This window comes from Accipiter gentilis, chromosome 11 (genome assembly GCF_929443795.1).
Source record: "Accipiter gentilis chromosome 11, bAccGen1.1, whole genome shotgun sequence".
NCBI classification, from domain to species: Eukaryota; Metazoa; Chordata; class Aves; order Accipitriformes; family Accipitridae; genus Astur; species Astur gentilis.
In genome coordinates this window covers 9599235-9617797 of record NC_064890.1, presented here as the reverse complement: position 1 = coordinate 9617797, position 18563 = coordinate 9599235, and the positions used below count along the sequence as shown (strand labels likewise).

The 18563-nt window shown below is 40.2% G+C and overlaps 1 protein-coding gene across 8 annotated transcripts in view; it reads right to left on the bottom strand.

Moving 5' to 3' along the window:
* Positions 1-502: 502 nt before the first annotated feature.
* Positions 503-18563, bottom strand: part of SEMA3D (semaphorin 3D) — a 148125-nt gene continuing 130064 nt past the window's right edge. For 5 of the 8 annotated variants that reach the window (XM_049814316.1, XM_049814313.1, XM_049814315.1 and 2 more), the window contains exons 17-18: positions 17818-17957; positions 1905-7979 (exon numbers count right to left, since the gene is read on the bottom strand). In XM_049814316.1, the coding sequence (XP_049670273.1) occupies positions 7566-7979; positions 17818-17957 (554 nt within the window). In that variant the 3' untranslated portion in view covers positions 1905-7565. Of the gene's footprint in view, positions 1874-1903; positions 7980-10863; positions 15499-17817; positions 17958-18563 lie in introns of those variants that run through there. The other 3 variants (XR_007507700.1, XM_049814312.1, XM_049814310.1) reach the window with 3 other exon arrangements.

Below are 18563 nucleotides of genomic sequence, written 5' to 3'. Positions count from 1 at the left end.
CCCAGTTATCCCCATCCTGAAAACACTCTGAGGGGCGGGAGACAGTCACACTCCCTTAGAGCCAAAGATGCTCCTGAGGCAGTCCGAGATGGATGGGCAATCAATTGGCTTGAGAGTAACTGTAAAACACAATGTCAGTGCAGTCTTTAAGGACAACGGTAGTTGCTAATCATCTAGAAATGCACACATTAAAAAGCTATTACTGAATTTAAATTAATAAGCACAGAGCTGCCTACTGTGTATTGCTTTGCACGTATTAATCTAAATCACTGTGAGGCCCGTGGCTTTTCTAAGCTGTTTCTGTAGACTCGCTCTGTTGGTCTTAGGCACATCCTCAGTGGAGGGGTGAATCTCACACATCCTTTACTCAGGTAAGACTTCTGAAGTAAGACACTTTATAGATTACTGAACCTTGCATTAACATTCTTGCCATTTCCATGACACGCTGAAGACTTTGTTTCTCTGAAAACTCCTATTTTACTCTGTAGTTTGACATGGGTTTAAAAAAGAAGCAAAACCTCAGGATTTGCTGTTTATTATAGTATGAACGAAATATACATTTGTTTCAGTTACCTTTGCATATAAGATTGAAATATTTAGTAAACCAGCAGGCATGGCAAACACATAGCTTATTTAAGCTATACTTCAGTTATCATATCAACTCAATGAGCTGCACCATTTACGAATAGATACTCTTATCAAAACGTTTCGGTCTTATTACTCTATAAATAGTTATACAACATAGTAAAAATCAGCCTCACTCACAAAGTCAATCTAAGTACCTCTCATGCCTTACAAATTAAAAAAGAATGTACGTGGCGTACAATTCCTGGGCTGGGCTTCTGAAGGAGTGATGAATTTCACCTTAGGGGTAAATATAGTCTTTACTGGTCAAATATGTGGTATTAATCATAATCCTTGCAGCCAGTCCATTTAGTGTGACTTTTCATTTTGGAATTTGGAATTTGGAGATTATATGCTTTTGTAATCTCTTCTTTTCTTCCCAGCCAATATACATCCTGAGATAGTCATTGCGGAGAGGGGAATGGAGATGCATGCATCATCAAAAATGAAAAAATTACACAAACATTTGGAGATAATCTGTTTTCATTCTTCATTTGTATTTTCATAGATTCCTATGCCTTTCATCTGTTTTTTACAGCCAAGATATTTTCAAAGGCAGTCTTAAAAAAGGATTATTACAATTCACTTCTACAGAAAATGTCCTTGAAAAAAGTCACATAAAGTCTCCAGAAGAGGACATGAACAATCTCTGACGCTGCTTTTTCTTTGTCTTTTTTTTTTTAAAACATATGGAATTATAAAAGATTTTCCACTTCTACTTACAACTTTACCTTTTTTCCTGATGTTTTTGCAAAGAGAGATTTGAAAGTGCAGATTTTTAAAGTATTTTAAGAAAAAAATATTTTCTTAGTGAAAAGCATTTTTAATAAACATATTTTTAAATTAAAATGACAGCACTTTTAAAACATAAAGCATTTTAAAATATGAAAATAAATTTAGAAAGTGATAATCTGTGAAATTCTGTTCATGTATTTTTATTTTGATATTTCTGGCAAGTATAGATAACAGACCTGATAACAGATTAGATTTTCTGGATCTGTTTATATTGACAATATTTCAAAAATTAAAAAATATACCCTCTGTAAATCTACCCTTGACTTCAGCCTGCCCAGAGAAATGGCACAGTGGTCTTTACACTCTCAGCATAGTCATTTTAGCAATAAGACTTTGCCCCTTGCAAATGTACTATGTTGTCTCCATACCAAAATATCTGCCCAAGCCTTCTGTTCCTCTTACTGCTTTGTCATATGTTGCACCATCAGAAAGCATCTGGCTTTAGGCATGGTTCCTTTTAGTAGGAAAAATAACACGAAAAATATTAGTAGAACACAAAAAGCAAATCAAACACACACATACACGCAGAACAACAACAACAACAACAACGACAAACCCACAACCCCTCCCCCCAAAAAACCAAACCCCAAAACAAATAAAACCAAAATGCCATACAACCTTGCAAAAACCCAAACCAAACCAAAAAAAAACACTCCACCCCCAGAAACCCAGCCGAAGTATTTATATACCATAAGAGGAAGGGAACAGAATATGAAACACCACCAAAACCGAGATGTGTCTGGGCTCCTTACAAATATCACAGCCATCTATGGCTGGACAGATGATTTCCTTGGCTTGTACTCTTTGAAACGATTAACCAGCAGTCCATATCAATCAAAAAAAAAAAAATCACCTGGAAATGTTCTTCTGGTTTTTTACATCACATGGAAAATCTTATGCTTTAAAGGACAAAAAGCTTTGATTTTAAATTGGAGAATTATACACAGCAACCACATAAGCAAAAAGGGAAAGGAGAGCTCTAAGCAACAGTCCCAAAAATTTCCTTTGTAAATGAAAACCCCATCTGGTCTCCAATTTACCTCACAGTGTTTGGTTTGCATCTGCAACTGAATGCAAAAGTTAATGCTTAGGAAAGTCATCGACTGAAGGCAGACTGTGATACTACGACTTTGTAGGGAAGTTTATATGTCGAGGAAACACCATATCCCAAAATATTCCTCCATATAAAACTGGAGTTACCTGACAAACCCGAGAGTCTCAAAGGCAGGAGACAATGGGTTTAACTAGTGGAAGAAAAAACCAAGCAAGTAAAAATTCAGTCTTGCTACAGCTGTCAGACCAGATGTTTCAGCCACACATTGGCAAGTGATAAACTCAAGATTACAATTTGTTATGTATCCTTACCTGACCAAAAAAGGAAAACAAATACTGCTGTTTCTAACGCATTTAGGATAACTACTATTATTATATAGAGGAATAAAAATCTTACAAATCTGCCTTGTAGAATTATAATTAAACTCTTTTCCCATGCCTTCTTTTTTGTTACTGTAATGAACTTATTTTACAAACCTCGAAATCTGGATTACAACTGCAAAGAATGTCACACTTCAGCTAACGACAGAAGCCTAGTTCAGGGTAATATTAGCAACACTATGGTAAAATATTACAGTAGAGACCATTTAAAGTTTATAAAATGTAACAGAATATATTAGAGAGACATGTGGGCTTAATTTTCCATTCAGGGAGATGTAATTCCTTAGACCTCCACATCTCATCTACAACTGTGTGCAAGAAGGACCAGGCCAATATACTCTACAGAACAATACATAGCTTTGGGTGTTTGACTACCAGACTATAAATAGATTATAGTCTACTTAGGCTACGATTCAGTTCCCGAAGGATTTTAGTCTCTGCTGTCAGTGGAAGCTGAGCTGAACCTTGACTCTTGAAATCACATTTGCCTTTGCAAATTAACCTCTGTTACAAAATGAACAGAAAATAAGATATTTGTATATGCACTCCTATACACATATGCTCATATTACAAAACATTAGCAAACTCAATTTCCATTAGTCATTATTAAATATTGAGGCATTATGATGAGACACAGGCTCATTACATGAAGAATGAGTAATAATAACAAATAATTATTCATTATCTGAAATGTTAAATGCAGATCGATACCCATAATGGTTAGATCAAAGGGATCATAGCATTTGGACTGTAGGGATCTTCTGATCTCAAAAGCACATGAACCAGAGGAAATCTGTGGCATTTAACTTCATTAGAAGTGACATAAGAACCAGGTCCAAAATCTGCGTATGAACTGGAAAGTATTCAGGTTCTTAGATACCTCAAGCAATGTAAGTTTAACTGCTTGAGAGAAAAGTATTTGCTTATGGCATGAACACACATTCACACCTGTTGTTGGAACAGTTTCCAGTAACGGAACTGGTTTATCACAATAAGTGTTAATACTTTATTCCTTTTTCTGCTAATCCCATTTTCTGTTTTATTTTAACTGACTGCAAGATCGCTACGAAGTTTAGGGCCCTGTTGGGCTTTAAAGCTTATGTCAGTTTTCAGCATTTTTATAACTACAGCTCACATTGTGCTGGTTATTCTAAGAATCTGTTTGAAACCGCTTCAGTCCAACACAGACCTTTTGCTGAAGTAGGGTCAATGGAAAAGTTTTGCTGAAGGAAAAGATAATGTATTAATAATTGGACTCCCGGTTGAATGCATATGTAAATAGATATCTATGTTGTATCATATGCGCTAAGGGATCCGTTTAAGACCTACAGTTATTAAGGTGGAGGCAACTTTTTTCCACTCTGGACAAAAACTTCGTTTAACTTCATTTTTATGGAGCTCTTGAAGGAGTCAAGGCTCAGTTTCATTTTAACTATGGGCCTGTTGTGGCTCATAGTACAGCTCACAGCAGCCCAGCTGACCCTCAAATCATTGATTGGAAATTTAAGCAAACTTAGAGTTAAGCCTTTAAATCTTACAGAAGGTGAAAGTTTTTTAAAAGAGGGGGATCCTCTCCTTTTACAGTTTCTGGGATAGCTCATCCTCTGAACCCTTCTTCAGGACTGCGGGCTGTGGAATGACCCACTGCTCCTCCTGCTCCTACTCCTGGCTTTCCATTGCTGAGTCGTGCCTAACAAAACCCTGTCTTACCTCCTGCAGCGATCCCTGATCTGTCCCTCTCCTTCCCTGGTCTCCAAGGTCCTCTGGCCAACTTGCATGTGTAATACCTGCTGTGCATGAGGAGCTGTGCTAGCCCTGCCAGCTATGGCGTACATCTTACCCAGTGTATCAAAACACAGACTTTTATCTACGCAATACTATTAAATGTGCTCCCTGGGGTGGCATGAACCCAATACAGCACACCGGTTTGGAGGATATTGAATTTATTTCCCATGCTGGAAGAGGCCTTATATCTCACTTGAGGTTTTACGCTACCACTGTACTCCAGACTGATGAGGTCATTTCTTTAAGAAGAATCTCATTGCAACAACATTGAAATAAAAGAAATGAAAGTTGTTTTTAAGAGTAATAACATTTTAATTCAACCATTTAAATCTAATGCTCCCAGCACTGAGGCCCTTAGTCATCCCAGATTTCTACTAAAGTCAGGGCGAGCGGTTCATTTGTAGAATACATACCCCCAATCATATCTAAACATAAATCAGATGATTTAGTTTTCATGGAGGAGAAAAAATACCAAAGAAGAAACTGATTGGCCTTTTTATGAAATAGGCAAACATGTGATGAGAGTTGTCTGAAATGCAATAATTGAAGTACTGCGTCACCACCGGGGAGAAGAGTAGGTCCTTTGTCAGTGCATGCGAATGCAGACCACCTGTTATTCCACAGCCTTGGTGTGGTTCTACTCATTTACTTAATGTCCAAGTCAGAGAAATGGGACTTTGTGGACTGATAAAAATCTAACGAGGAATAATTGGGCAGTTTCTGTATGGTGACAGTATAACCTTCCAGCCAAGAATATCGAATATCCCTGTCTTAGGGTGCTTTATATGTAGCAGTTTAATACAGCCCCCCTCCTTTAATTAGTCTTAATTGGCCTTAAAATCAAGGTACCCAAAATGACAAGCCTCTTGTGAAATGCCCGGCCTGCATTATTTTGCAGCAAAAAACCCCAAAAAGTTCTCTGCCTGTTCTCAAAGTACTGTACGACTGGTTAGTATCTTCAGCATCAGCGTCTCTGCTGATTAAAGGTCCTGTGCTGAGAAATGCCCTTCTCCCCACAGACATCTTTTATAATAGTTAGCACTCAGTGCTTTACGCGATCAAAGCATTGTACGCATGCTATCTAATATCTCCTAATTAACTCATACATCTCCTATTAAAAAAGCACCTAAAATTAATGACATATGGTATCGCTGGCTTTTATACAACACATGCAAACTCAGCTTTCGGGTTTTACAAGAACGTGGGTAAGCTGAGATTCCTTTCTGAAATCTGACAAACACTTCGCCATATCTGACTTTCAACAGAGAGGAAATTAACAGCGATGCAAATTGGATCTACACAATTATAGATCGGGGACTGAATGCGCACACAAACACTAGCACGGGCAAGGGCGAATCTACAAATTTCAGAGCCAACGTTTTCAGTTCCTTAATGAGGTGCACACCAATTACACGGGTTTCCCACAGACTTTGCTCTCAAGATCTGTAGAATGCATGAGAAACAAGTAAAGTCTGTCGTTTTGGTATCCATCAAAGCTCTCTTTCCATGTGAGGAAGTGGCTAATTTGTCATTTCACACTCAAAAAGGCGTGAAAGGCAAAACGGAGGGAGGTTAGATGGAAGAGAGGAAAGGGGGGCTGTGACTCATGAGAAGAGACAGTAGGCCTGATTTTGAGCTTGTGTTTGTTGCTGCATATCAGGAATAAAAATCATTGAAATCACATTGACGTAAAATAGCCAAGAACGAGGCCAGTGTTTCTTGCTTATATGGAAAAATTTACATTATTAAAACCAAAATATGAACCAAGGAACAAGGAACACTTTACAAATGAAATTATGGTATAAAGCAAATTTCTAACTTACAAGTTTTATTTACACATGGACATCTTTTGTTTTATTTAATTATAATAAAAGTATTAAATCCAACAATGCAAATTTTCAACTTAAAAATACATAACACCTTTGGGAGAAAATCCCAAAGAATACACACATCTGAGGAATGTCAGCTCTGTGTCAAGAGCACTGGTCTCAGCCACCAAATACTTTCCCTCATCGTCTTTTGTTTTAGCTTTGTTGTCTTATTTTTCTTTTCCTCTGCATAAAACAAAGCTAGCAAAGGGCCAGAGAAACAGTCAGAGTCAAACCTTTGGAGAGACAGGAGAAGTGCAGGCAGGAATCCCATTATTCGTTAATAGGATTTGTGCACATACCTCCCACGGACCACTTAGGAAATTTACTCCCAAGCATCTCGGTGGCAGTTTCAATTAGAGTCAACATTTCATTTCAGCAGATGGACTGCAAACTGGTGGCTACTCAAACTCTAATGAGTATCGCTCGATAATTCCCCTCTCTTAAAATATGATTATGATTTCTCTTTTTTTATGGGGAGCGTGAATGTTGTCCCTAAGCCAATACTTAATGTGATGTTTTGCTGTGTGTCTCTGTGCTAGCAAACCCCACCCATGAGCCTGTACACAAGCCCAATGGGTAAATTAGCAGGTATTTTTGCAGATCTGTCACACATGTCTACCATGCTTCTTATTCAGAAAGATGCCAAAGAACTAGAAATACATCTGCCCTCCCCTGAAATGTACCCACCCCTGCGGTGGAATGTGGCAGCAAATACTAACAAGGGAACACGGACACTAAATCCTAGGTGAAAATTATGCAGGAAATACAGAATACAGCTCACGTAGCCTCAGGCTACCCAGAAATTAGCTAAAAGTGTACATCTTTTCTTTTTAATGAATGCATTTGAAATTATTGCCTGGTGTGCGCTACTCCAATAAGGAACATTTCATTTGGTATCGAATCCCATTGTACAGTCTCATACAGATTAATAGTGATGGTGAGTTATCTGTTTTCAATAAGAAGCAGTACTAATTCATAGGCAAGATGCACAAAACCAGAACACAGTATAGTTTTTTTTTCATGGAAAGTGTCCTTTCTTTAAATAGCATTTACAAACTATGTAGACGGTGGCCTGGCTGGCTCATGGTGCCTTCGGTTTCGCTTTTTTTTCATCTCCTGCACATGCTTCCATTTGGCACCACCTTTGTTCCGCTGCCGCCGCTTCTCCCGGTGCCACATCTGTTCACAGTATTCATCCAGGCTAAAGCTGGGGCTGCTCACCAGCTGGATGTAGTCCTTGTACCTCAGCCGGGACTCTGTCAGCAAATCCCTCACCCGGCCCTCCTCATCCTCAGTTTTCTGAGTGCTTTCCATTTGCCCGTTCTCAATGACGTTTAAATTCAGCTTCACGATGGTATGGACAAAGGTGTGCTCCTGGGCTTTGCAGAAATAGGCTCCCGCATCCCTTCTTTGCAAGCTGCGGATCAGCAGCCCGTGCTCCGTTTTGATGATCCTTTCGTCAGCCTTCAGCTGCGGGCAAAGAAGAATGTGGTAGGTGAGTTTCATCAGCAAAACCAGACCGCGTGTCAGCCCTATACTGAGGTGGAGAAGAGGCTGGGCTGGCACACGGCATGCCTCATCCCTCGGGTGCCAGCACACCGTCGGGCACGTGCGGCTGGCACAGATACCAGGAGATCCATCCTTTCAATGGCTGAGTTCTGCTCCTAACTATAGCATCTCTATCACTGACATGTCAGCATGCAGTAATAAAAGATACATACTGTACAGCTGCGAGGACAGAGAGTAACACTCATCACACTGCAATGAAATAAGTTAGACTACATTCTCCCAGGAAGGGTTGCTAGTCGGTGCCACAAATCCCATTCAATTTTTAACTGCTCTTCTTGATGTATCTGTAATGCACCCAATATACCAGTGTGCTTGTATACACCTGGAGTGCTGAGGCCCTGTTACGCTGAAAAGAAATACTACTACTGATTGTTAAAGTGGAATGCTGTGATTCTGATCTTCTTCAACTGGGTTTTACAAAAGGAAGTTGATCCTGGCTTTGACTCACTGAGATGTGATTAAAAGCACCCAGTGAGGTTAGACAAATACAACCGAGTACAATTCTTTTATTGTTAAGGTCTGTGAAGAAGAACTTAAGAGAAAAAAAAAAAAAAAAAAAAAAAAGAGGAACAAAAAAAAGGCAATGAAAAGAATGAGATTGCAAGTGAGAGCTGAAGTCTGTCAGCGTGGAACTGTAATTTCATTTATGAATGGAAATATTTCCAAAAATACAGCACGATCTCGCTTGTTAAAAATAAGGAGCACCTTAGAGTAATAACTGTCAGGTAAGTTACATATCTGGTGATCTGAAAATGATTTCCAAAATAACCTAAGTCAAAAAAAAAGCATAACCCCCCTCAAAAAAACCCAGGACGGGGCACCGGGCACCCAAGTATTTTTGCAGCTGGAAAACATAGAAGGTAAGTGATTTGCCAAAGACCATATAAAGATTAGTAGCAGAGGTGGAAGTAGAAAGCAGAGCCCTCACTCCGTGTCCAAGCCCAGCGTTTCCTTTGAAAACGATCCTGGTCTCGTCCAAAGCCGTCACCTCCCAGGCGCGCTATGTTCTGCTGCCGCACAGAGGCTGCAGCACACGCCGGCACCGAGGACCTGGAGCGCGGTTCGCTCAGCCCACGGCAAAGCCAAGGCCTTAAACACAGCCCCGGCACTGTCGGCAGCATTGCTCTAACGCAGGAAAACTCCAGCACGAGGCCGAGTAGTGGGTTTGAGACGGAGCGAGTGGGGGCAGAGAGAACCGACACAGAATCTGGAATATTTCCCAGAGTGCACATCTGACCCTCCAGCAAACTTCAGAGGATGAAGATCAGGGAGGCATAAAGATGACTAAATTAGATTTATTCACAGTGGGTAAGCTACACACTGTTTCTTTATGTAAAAAATCTGCACATGATTCCCTCTTCTACTCCATGGGAAAAAATGTACACATACATAACGATTCTCCATCTGTTATGATTCTTTATCGTAATAGGGTCCCTTGGAGCAAAGAGATGGATGAGATGACCTCCCAGGGCTTTTAGCTTTACCCTTTCCTAAGTTTCTATGATATTGACTTTGGAAAGGTTAAATAATTTTAGACACCCTTTTGAGATCACCAGAAAAAGCAATACACTTGTATATAATACATGCACAGAGAAAGAGAGAGAGAGAGAGAGACACTTTGACTTGCTACTGTATCAGCTATAACAGTCTTCAGTAACATGCAGATTAGATAGGCAGATAGATACGTAGGTAGATGGAGAGATAGATATGTGGATGGATGGATATAGGCCTGTGTACTGCTATTGATCAGACTGCAGGACAGACAAGAAATCAGCTGCTACAAAAGCCTGGTCTAAAAGTGGCTGTGGCTGCCTAGTTCTGTGGCCAAGTATTTTTTGGCTCCTGCCACCAGTTGACGGTGTTGGGTCAAGCCCGAGCTTTAGTTTCCTTGTTTGTAAACTGTATATAAGCATGCCTACTTGGCACCAGCAGGGTGAAATCATACTAATTTCAGGAAATTCCTGGAAAATCGATTGTCCTGACAACAGGTGCTACATGAGCACAAGCTACTTTTGATTTACTACACTGAGTTTAAATTAGAGAAACCATGGTCAAGCCACAAGTACATACACAGAAGACAGGAGGGAGACAGACTAGAAACAACCACCTCTAGAACCTACAGCATAGGGCAGTAGACCTCAATTTTATCAGCGAGCGACACTTCGTTCCAAGTAAGCGTACCTTTCTTGCAGTAAAAACAGGAGCGTAAAATGTATAAATGAATCCACAAATAAGTAGCTGTAGGCAGAAATATGTCTGGGGCAGGTGTTTCCTTGTGGTGCTGTACTCCACAGAGAGAAGCAGGAGCAGGGGCCAGGTGGAAGTGTTTTTGGAGGCTTGGCTGTTGCAATATGACAAGGAAGCCCCTCTTCATGTCGACATGAAGACCCAAGTTTGAGAAACTTAGGGAAAAGGATGGGAAGAAGCAGCTAATTTCCAGACATTCGGGTTTCATAAGGCACTGTGCAAAGACCGAGTTCCCACATTGTCTGAGTGAAAACAGGACAGATCTCTTTGAGCTCAGGGCTTGATGCAATTGCAGCGGTAGCATCTGCCTATCGGTGGCTCTGCCAGTATTGTAGTCTAGAGTGTCTTGACAGCTGTGTACCTCCTACACTTGGACGATCTCCAGCTGGCTGTTTCGGCTGGCTGGGCACCAGTCCAAAGAGCCCTCACTAGTGCTTCGCCTATTTTCAGTGAAAAGAAGGCAGAATAATGGCAGATCTAGACTTGAAAAGATCACTGGACCCCCAAGTCCGGCACCCTGCTACTCATAACTATTTACCATTTGTGTCGCAGCCGTCACTTTCTAGTTGTAAAGGTGTTAACTGGTAGAGTTGCCCCTCCACCCGCCTTGGGATACTGCAGAGAAAGCTAACAGAGTCTAAATTGGTTGTGTCCCTTAATCCCAGCCCATCACAACTCCTATTTTTAATGAAGCAGCGTTCTTACAGAATGTCCTGTATTAACCTTGGATATTGATTTACGGTGACTGTCACCTCCTCCTTCTCTGTGCCTTCATTTTTCATTCCATTCTTATCCTCTGGCAGGATGAAATTATGGCTCCGATTTCACACGCATTGAGCAACACTTCATTACTGTTTTCCCCCCTCACTTCTCTTTTTGGTATCCTGTTTATGTTGTTTTACCCATAAGTGCAGAACTCTTCCTGCCTTTCCTCTCTATTTTTCCCTCCACAGGGCTCTGGAGTTTCATAAACACCTGGCATTTCATTACTTGGTAGTAGATCTTTAACCTTTCACTTGAATGCTTAATGTGCTCTTTGGTTCCTGACCTATAGATGTAAAACATATTTTATTAAATTTTGGGGTGAGTGAAAAGACTAGTTAGGTAAAAGCCATCAACTGTGGATTCATTGCTCTCCCCCCATGTCAAAATCAATAACTCTCCTAAAATATTTGTAAATAGGATTTAACTATTCAGAAGCACAAAGGCTTTAATTCATGAAAGCTTGCTGACATGTGCTTAAATTTGAGCACACAATAAAGCTTAAACATGAGAGACAGTTTTGTCCAATGAGGAACAAATTATAAACCACAAAAATGAAGCAACTGATTACCATTAACTTTCTTTTCTTAGCGGAGTGGGAGCAGATTTTTGACAATATTTTATCAACAATTTGTACTTTTCGTCCCTCATGATAAGCACATAAGTTTGCCTAAAATTACACTACCTGAATTATGGCACATGCCATAGATACTGGCAATATTTGACAAAAGGGAAAAGATCTCCATACAAATCAAACACTTGATTTTCACAGCCTGAATTTAACAATGGAGAAAAAATAGGCATTGCCAATAATCGTGGCAAATCTTTAAACAATCAGTAAGTTGGAAAACAACCAAGGATTTGAAAGTGCTGTGGCACCAGGTTAGGTCAATGCCTTTTGTCCTTTGCTAATGATGTGTTTAGATAGCTCCCTCTTTACAAATAATTCACATGTCAACTCTTTCACAGTTAAAACACTGCACCTGTCTGGGAGAAGAAAGTGGCTTCAAAGCCTGCCTTCCCTCATTAATCAACATGTGAAAAAATGTTAGAGGTAAAGCTGGACTAATCATGGGTTAGCTGCAACCCCTGAACAAATTGAGAGGGGGAGAAAGGAAAATGAGGAACATTTGCTGAGAATTCACATTCATCTTTGATTTTCTATTGTTTTCTTCTTCATCCTCATCATTTGACTGGAAATAAAGATCACTCTGGGGTTTTTTTGGCATTATTGTTACACATGACTTTGTTTCTCTTGTACTGGGAAAATAATCATTTAACTCCAACACAGCTGTAGAGTTAATTTCTCTTTTCTTTTTTTTTTTTTTTTTTTTAAACTTCTTTTTTTATTTACCAAGAAGCCACAGGAAAAATGAAGAACGCATTGCTGGTTCAATGTCATTATGGAAACACAAAATTCCTATTATTTTCAAGTTGTAGCTAACTTATTCTGCAACTACATTTTAAACTCCTACCCACTCCCCCCCATATATCCAAATCAAAGCAGAAATGTCATGTGCTGTATCTCAGTTCAGAGTTACTTCTTTTTTTCCCCAGGAAACTGTCAAAAATATTAGTCTTACTTAAGAATCTCAAGGTATTAGGGAAAAAAAAAGTCAGTGAGTCATATAAAATAAAAGAGTGAAAGCATGAGAGCTGTAAGTAGTGCCTAGGCTGCAGAATGAATCTCTTATTTTTCCCTCTCTCTTGATCCCTTTCTCATTGACCTAAGGACTCAAACACTGAACTACACTCCTCTAACAGAAGGTACTAGTGGAAACTCAGTCCTTGGTGTATGTCGTCTTCCTTACTCAGCTCTCATCCAACTCTTAGATTTCAGGGCTGACGCTGAATCTGTGACCTTTGTTCACAAGATGCTGCTGACCAGATGGTTGTAACAAAGAAAATCAGCACCATGACGCAAAAAACCTCCAGCCGCAAAAAGACATGGAAACTTATGTCTTGGATAAACTGAAAAAGGTCTTCTCAGTCTGGCTAAAATGGGGAATGGAAACAACATCTCTTTGCTCTTATGGGGGAGCTAGGTCGCAATCTTGTGCCTGGCAAGATGTCCTGTCCAAGACTGGGTCAAACTCTTGTACCTACCAAACCATCAGACGGTCATTAAGCTGGGTCTGTCAGAAAAAACACAGCCCAGGGCTGTGGGGCAGGAATATGGGGGGTGAAAAGCGCTGAAGAAGAAACTGGAATGTCCTCCTGCCTTTCAGTGGATTTGTTTTCACCCCCAGGTATTAATAGAGCAGGAAGGAGAGAGTTAAAAGCGATCTGCACCTATTCTGTCGCTTCAGACCATATGGTTTGTTCTGTCCCCTGCAAGGGGAGGTGGCAGCTTGGCAGACGTGGAGCTGCAGAAGTCTCGGGGTGAAGCGTAGCCTAAAACAGGGGGGGTAATACTTTTCGGAGCCATGGGGCACCAAAACCGATGTCTTTGTAGGGAGCATTTGCTTTTTGCAGTCCTGACACATATTATATATATAACACAACACATAGGAATTTTTTTGAGAAATAAATAAATATCTGTTTTAAGCTTCAGAAAACCTCAGCAGTTTAAGGCGTTACGAACAGATGACGTCCCCATTTTTTTTTTTATGAACTGCAGTCACCAAAACGCTCTCCCTCCTCTCAGTGACTAACCCTGCACGCACAGGAACAAACATGACCAATTGCGTGAGCAACGCCAAACACAAAAGCACTAGCTATTTGACTCCTGACCTTAAAATGGCCTCAAACTACAGGGAAAGGTACTCCCACTGGCAGCAAAATGACCTGGTGACAGCTCCTGTACCACAGGAGATCCTGTCCCTCCCCACAGGTCGCTCTGCCTGGAAGTCACATTCTGAACCATGACCCTAAGGGTGAAATGTCGGGAACATCCTGCTGGGCCAAACTCTTCCCATCCAGCCTGGATTTTGCCCTTTTCCTTCCCTCAGGAAGCTGTCGTGCATGGCCGGGACACTGCATAGCCATCTATTTGTAAAGCCAGGTTTAAAGACTTGCTGAGACATTACAGTTACAGCCCTGGAACTAAAAGTCCGTAACCTAAGTTCCAGGTGCACGGAGTCACTTGCATAGCATGGTATCGTCATCACAATAAGTTACACCAGTAAGACATGCACTAAAATAATGTGCAGTGTTATTTGAGAAATCTGCTGCAGGAAGGGAGAGAGAGAGCAGAAAATATAATTGTAATGGGAAAAGTTATGGTAAGGCATTGGCTGAGTAAAGATCAAGCTACACATTAAATACGGCCACACTGTTTCTGTGACATGTGGTATTTTTGTCAAATTGAACTACTTTGAAAAGAAAGTAAATTACTCTGCCAATCTTTGGATTTTCTAGGAAGGTCTCCAATTAGGCTCTAATACCGATGAATTCATTTTCACTGATAAGTCGAATTAGAAAACCTGAAAATCTCCATTTCTGGAGATTAACATTTTAACCTTATTCTATCTAATAGGAGGACTGATCGTTCAGCACCTCTATAGATCCGGTCATTTATTTAGGCAGCCATATATGAAATTAGGGATTTAACTTCAGGTACATGCATTTGAAAATGTGACATTTCTAGATTAAGATCTTTATCTTTAAAAAAGTAGCCAACAAAGCTTCTTTTTTTTCTTTTTTTCTTTTTTTTTCCCTCTAAAAATGGTATCTCCTGATATGAGATGTGCAAGCTGAGTTTGCTCGGAAGGACTTCAAGTTCTTAGGACCCTGGAACTACCCTGAGTCAAAATATTAGAAATTCTGTTACTATACGAATTTTCTGACAGGGATCAAACAAAACTAATAGCTATACACTGTCTTTAAGTGGTCTGATCCTGTAATCATCAGTGTGTGCATATGCATTTATATAGGCTGTTATCTTCAAATACTGAAAAAAAAATAAATAAAAAACCCCTAACAAAACCACCCCAAGGAGTTGCAGAACATGTGCTCCAACTTCTATTTTATCAAAGCTAGATCACAGAAACACTGCTATGGCTTTAGGGACAATATGTGGTAAAAAGCTATTTGCCTACTGTTAGCATTCTTAATGTAGAAAATCTGTCTGCAGATTTCTCCTTCAAATTTTCTTCTAAATTTGCCTCAGAGGTTAATCTAGCCTTTTAGCAAAGCTTTACTTTTCTCATACAAACAGATGTCAGACTGTTTACACAGAGCAAGCCCAGTAAACATTGCTGTGGAAGGCTGCTAATGTGCAAAGATGTATGCTGTGTGCTTGCTGGAGCTTCAAATGCCGTCACATATATGCATGCATTCCCTTCCTCTCTCTCAACGCACACATCCTTGGCACGTTGGGCCCTCCTGTAGTTTTGGACATCACCGTGCCTGGGTAACTGCCATTTGGCCCGGGACAAGTAGCAGAGGCCAGGTCGCCGCCACAATGAACCTTTTGGAAATATAAAGCGTGGCAAAAAAAAGAATATAACCTTAACTTAGGCTATGCTATATAGGTTAGCCTGCCCTAACGTTGTTCAAAAGTTGGTTTGACCTGCAGTTTGTTCTACAGTCAAATAAGAAAGATAGTTTGAGCTTGGCTTCCTGACCTTCAGAGGCCTATCTGAGGCTGTGATTTATGAGAAAATCAACTGACAATTTTTGTTCCCTAAATTGGCACAGATAAAACCAAAAGCGGCCCTTCAAAAGAGGCTTTCAAATCCTGAAAGTGTGACTTCATATGATACAGAAATATTACATTCTTCACAGAGAACTGTCTGCTTTTCACAAAGTTAGTAGCTCCTTTTGAGAAGCTCAGGCACATGCTGTAGTTGCAAGACATTATTTTAAAAAATGATTGAGTATCCTCAAAACTTGACATAACTTCCTGTTCAGAAAAAAGAAAATAGGAAAAAAGCACACACAGAAAAAAAAAACCAAACCCAAAACCAAAAAAAAAAAACCAAACCCCAAACAAAAACCTGTTAACTATCTGCTTAAACTTCCTTAAAAAATGAGTCTTAAACACATGGTTAGAATTAAGCAAGTACTTTACTTGTTTCTCTGATCAAATATGTAAGTGCATTTACAAACTGCTGCCTTAGGGAAGTAGAGCACAGAGTCTTCTGTACAGGGCAGTTAAAGGTAAATCAATTAAAGTACAAACAATGAATGCCCATAGGTCTTTAAAGGCTGATACACTTCTAGCTGGGTTTTCACTTCAACTACCTGTGGCTGAGAGTGTGCTTGGCCAGCTGATCAGAAGATCACATTTTTTCCCAAGTATGGACTGTAATGGAGGTTAGAGGTGATATTTCAAACCAGTAACCTCTTTCTTTTGGTGTTTAGTGCATGTGGAAGCACTGTGTCTATAAATCAATGAAGTTTTTATTCTCAGCAGAGGAAAGAATCTTTGTCAATCCAAACCATGAGTAAGAGAAGGGGAGTAAATTAAAGTACTGCAGTGTCGTAGTCAATATACAGCCTTGCGGGTTGTTTGTCTTATCTGGTGGAAGATCGGAAGTGCCTTGTATCCCCTTACTCTGGCTTTCTGGGCCAAGACATAACTGAGGTTGCAACTTCGGGACTACTGCTACGAGTCCCACCTCACGCAGAGGTGATGGTCTCATGGGCACCTGCCCTGGCCTGCATCTCCCCAGCCTTTAGAAAGAAGCAGCACATTTTCTGCAGTCAGAAAAGATGAATTACCATTGAGAGTGGAAGACCGGTTGGGTGTTTGATAGTTCCTGTTATTTAAACTAATTTTTGTCTTGGATGAACAAAACAAACAAAAGCATATCTAACACCTAACAGCTCATTTGAAAGGGCAGTTCTTTTCCCTTCTCCTTCCCCGTTGCCATGGTTGCCATCACAGCAGGACTTGGCCTCAGACACAAAATCACTCATGTAAGACAAAGACTATGAAAACTCCTGAGGTTTGAAACTCACTCAGACCCAGCCCAAATCAGTCCCAGCACATTGTCCTTTCGGGCATGTCAGAGGGTCCCTTTGTCACTAGATCAGAGAGGAATCAGCAGAAAATTGGGCAGGGGGTATGTGGGGACCTGGAGGCTTCTCCAGGGCTTCTCCATTAGTGAGGACCCCAAATCTGCCTCCTGCAGGAATTAAGGGCCATCACAAGTCTCATCGCCTTCTACTCCAGATGCAAGGTGCAATTCTTTAACCTGGCATCTCTTCATCAGTGCAGAGTGCCATTTAAGAACAATTCTCAGACTCCACTAACATGAAAAAAAGCAAATAAAAAGCTTTTTACTGCACAGACCAGTCCTTCTCTGGGGAGAGATGGAGAGAAGCTGCAAGCCATACGTGCAATTCCTAGCTACATTGCTTAACATGATAAGGGAATGCAATCAGACACTAAAGGGAGCAGAGATTTTGTTAAAACAAAGAGGTTTGAACACACTTTTACCTACAGAAGTAGTTGTATTAATTACTGGATAAAAGGGCTTTTTTTTTCAGTACTTTGATATTTTTACCACTATTTAAAGCCTAATTTATCTTTTCTTCCTTTTTTTTTTTTTTAATAGAATGAACATGTAAGTCAAAATAAATATCTAAATCTGGTTATGACACAGTGCAAATGGCTTCTCTCTTCCCCACTGCATGCCCCAAATGGTGATACCAGAATGCTATGTGATACCTAAGGTGAGGCAAGGAAAAGTAAAACATCGACTAATCCCAATAACTCCTGCCTTTCAATGCTCAGCTGAATTCTCTATAGAGGAAACTTGCCTTGATGACTATAACTTACCTCTTCTCGATGTTCTTCTCCAGAGCGCTGAATATACCACCTAATAGAGGCTTGCTGGGACTTAGGAATACATTCCAGAAAAGTTGAATTAAATTCAATGCCAAAAATCACCTTTTCATCAGCAGTTTCATGACTAATGCCTGGAAAGCAAACATGGTACAGGAGATTAACCCTGACCTGGTTTTTAAAGCAATGGGAAAATAGCCTGATTCAGAACAGATGCTATAAGAGTGAGTGAATTATAAAAAAGCAAAAGGAAACTTAACTTTTAGCTTAAACTATAACTATGAGGATTTAGAGGCGGCTGCTAACCTTCCTTCAGTGCAACTGGTTTTTAAGGAGGTCAATAAAATCTATATCACAAGCTTGCTCCATTTTAAAGTTGAGGTTTTCACCTTTGAGGAATTTAAAATCTGACCTGTATTTTTCCTTTAAGTAATGCAACTACTAAACCTGAACTAAAGCTGCTGAAGGCAGCTTGTATGGTCTGGTTTGTTCATCCCAAACACTTTAAAGGAGTCACAGGGCTAAAGTAAACTGAGGTTTACCTTCCTTCAGTATAATTTGAAATGCTCTGTAGTATTTTTAAGACCAAACACTGAAGGAGCCATGAGTAGATCTGTGCTCCTTTCTTGGCCTTCTGTAAACCTGAGCAAGTAATTTCTAATCTCTGCATCTCCATTTCCCCTTCCAGCCTGTGTTATCGGTGTCATATCTGCCTTACCATCAGATGAAAGCTGTTTCTT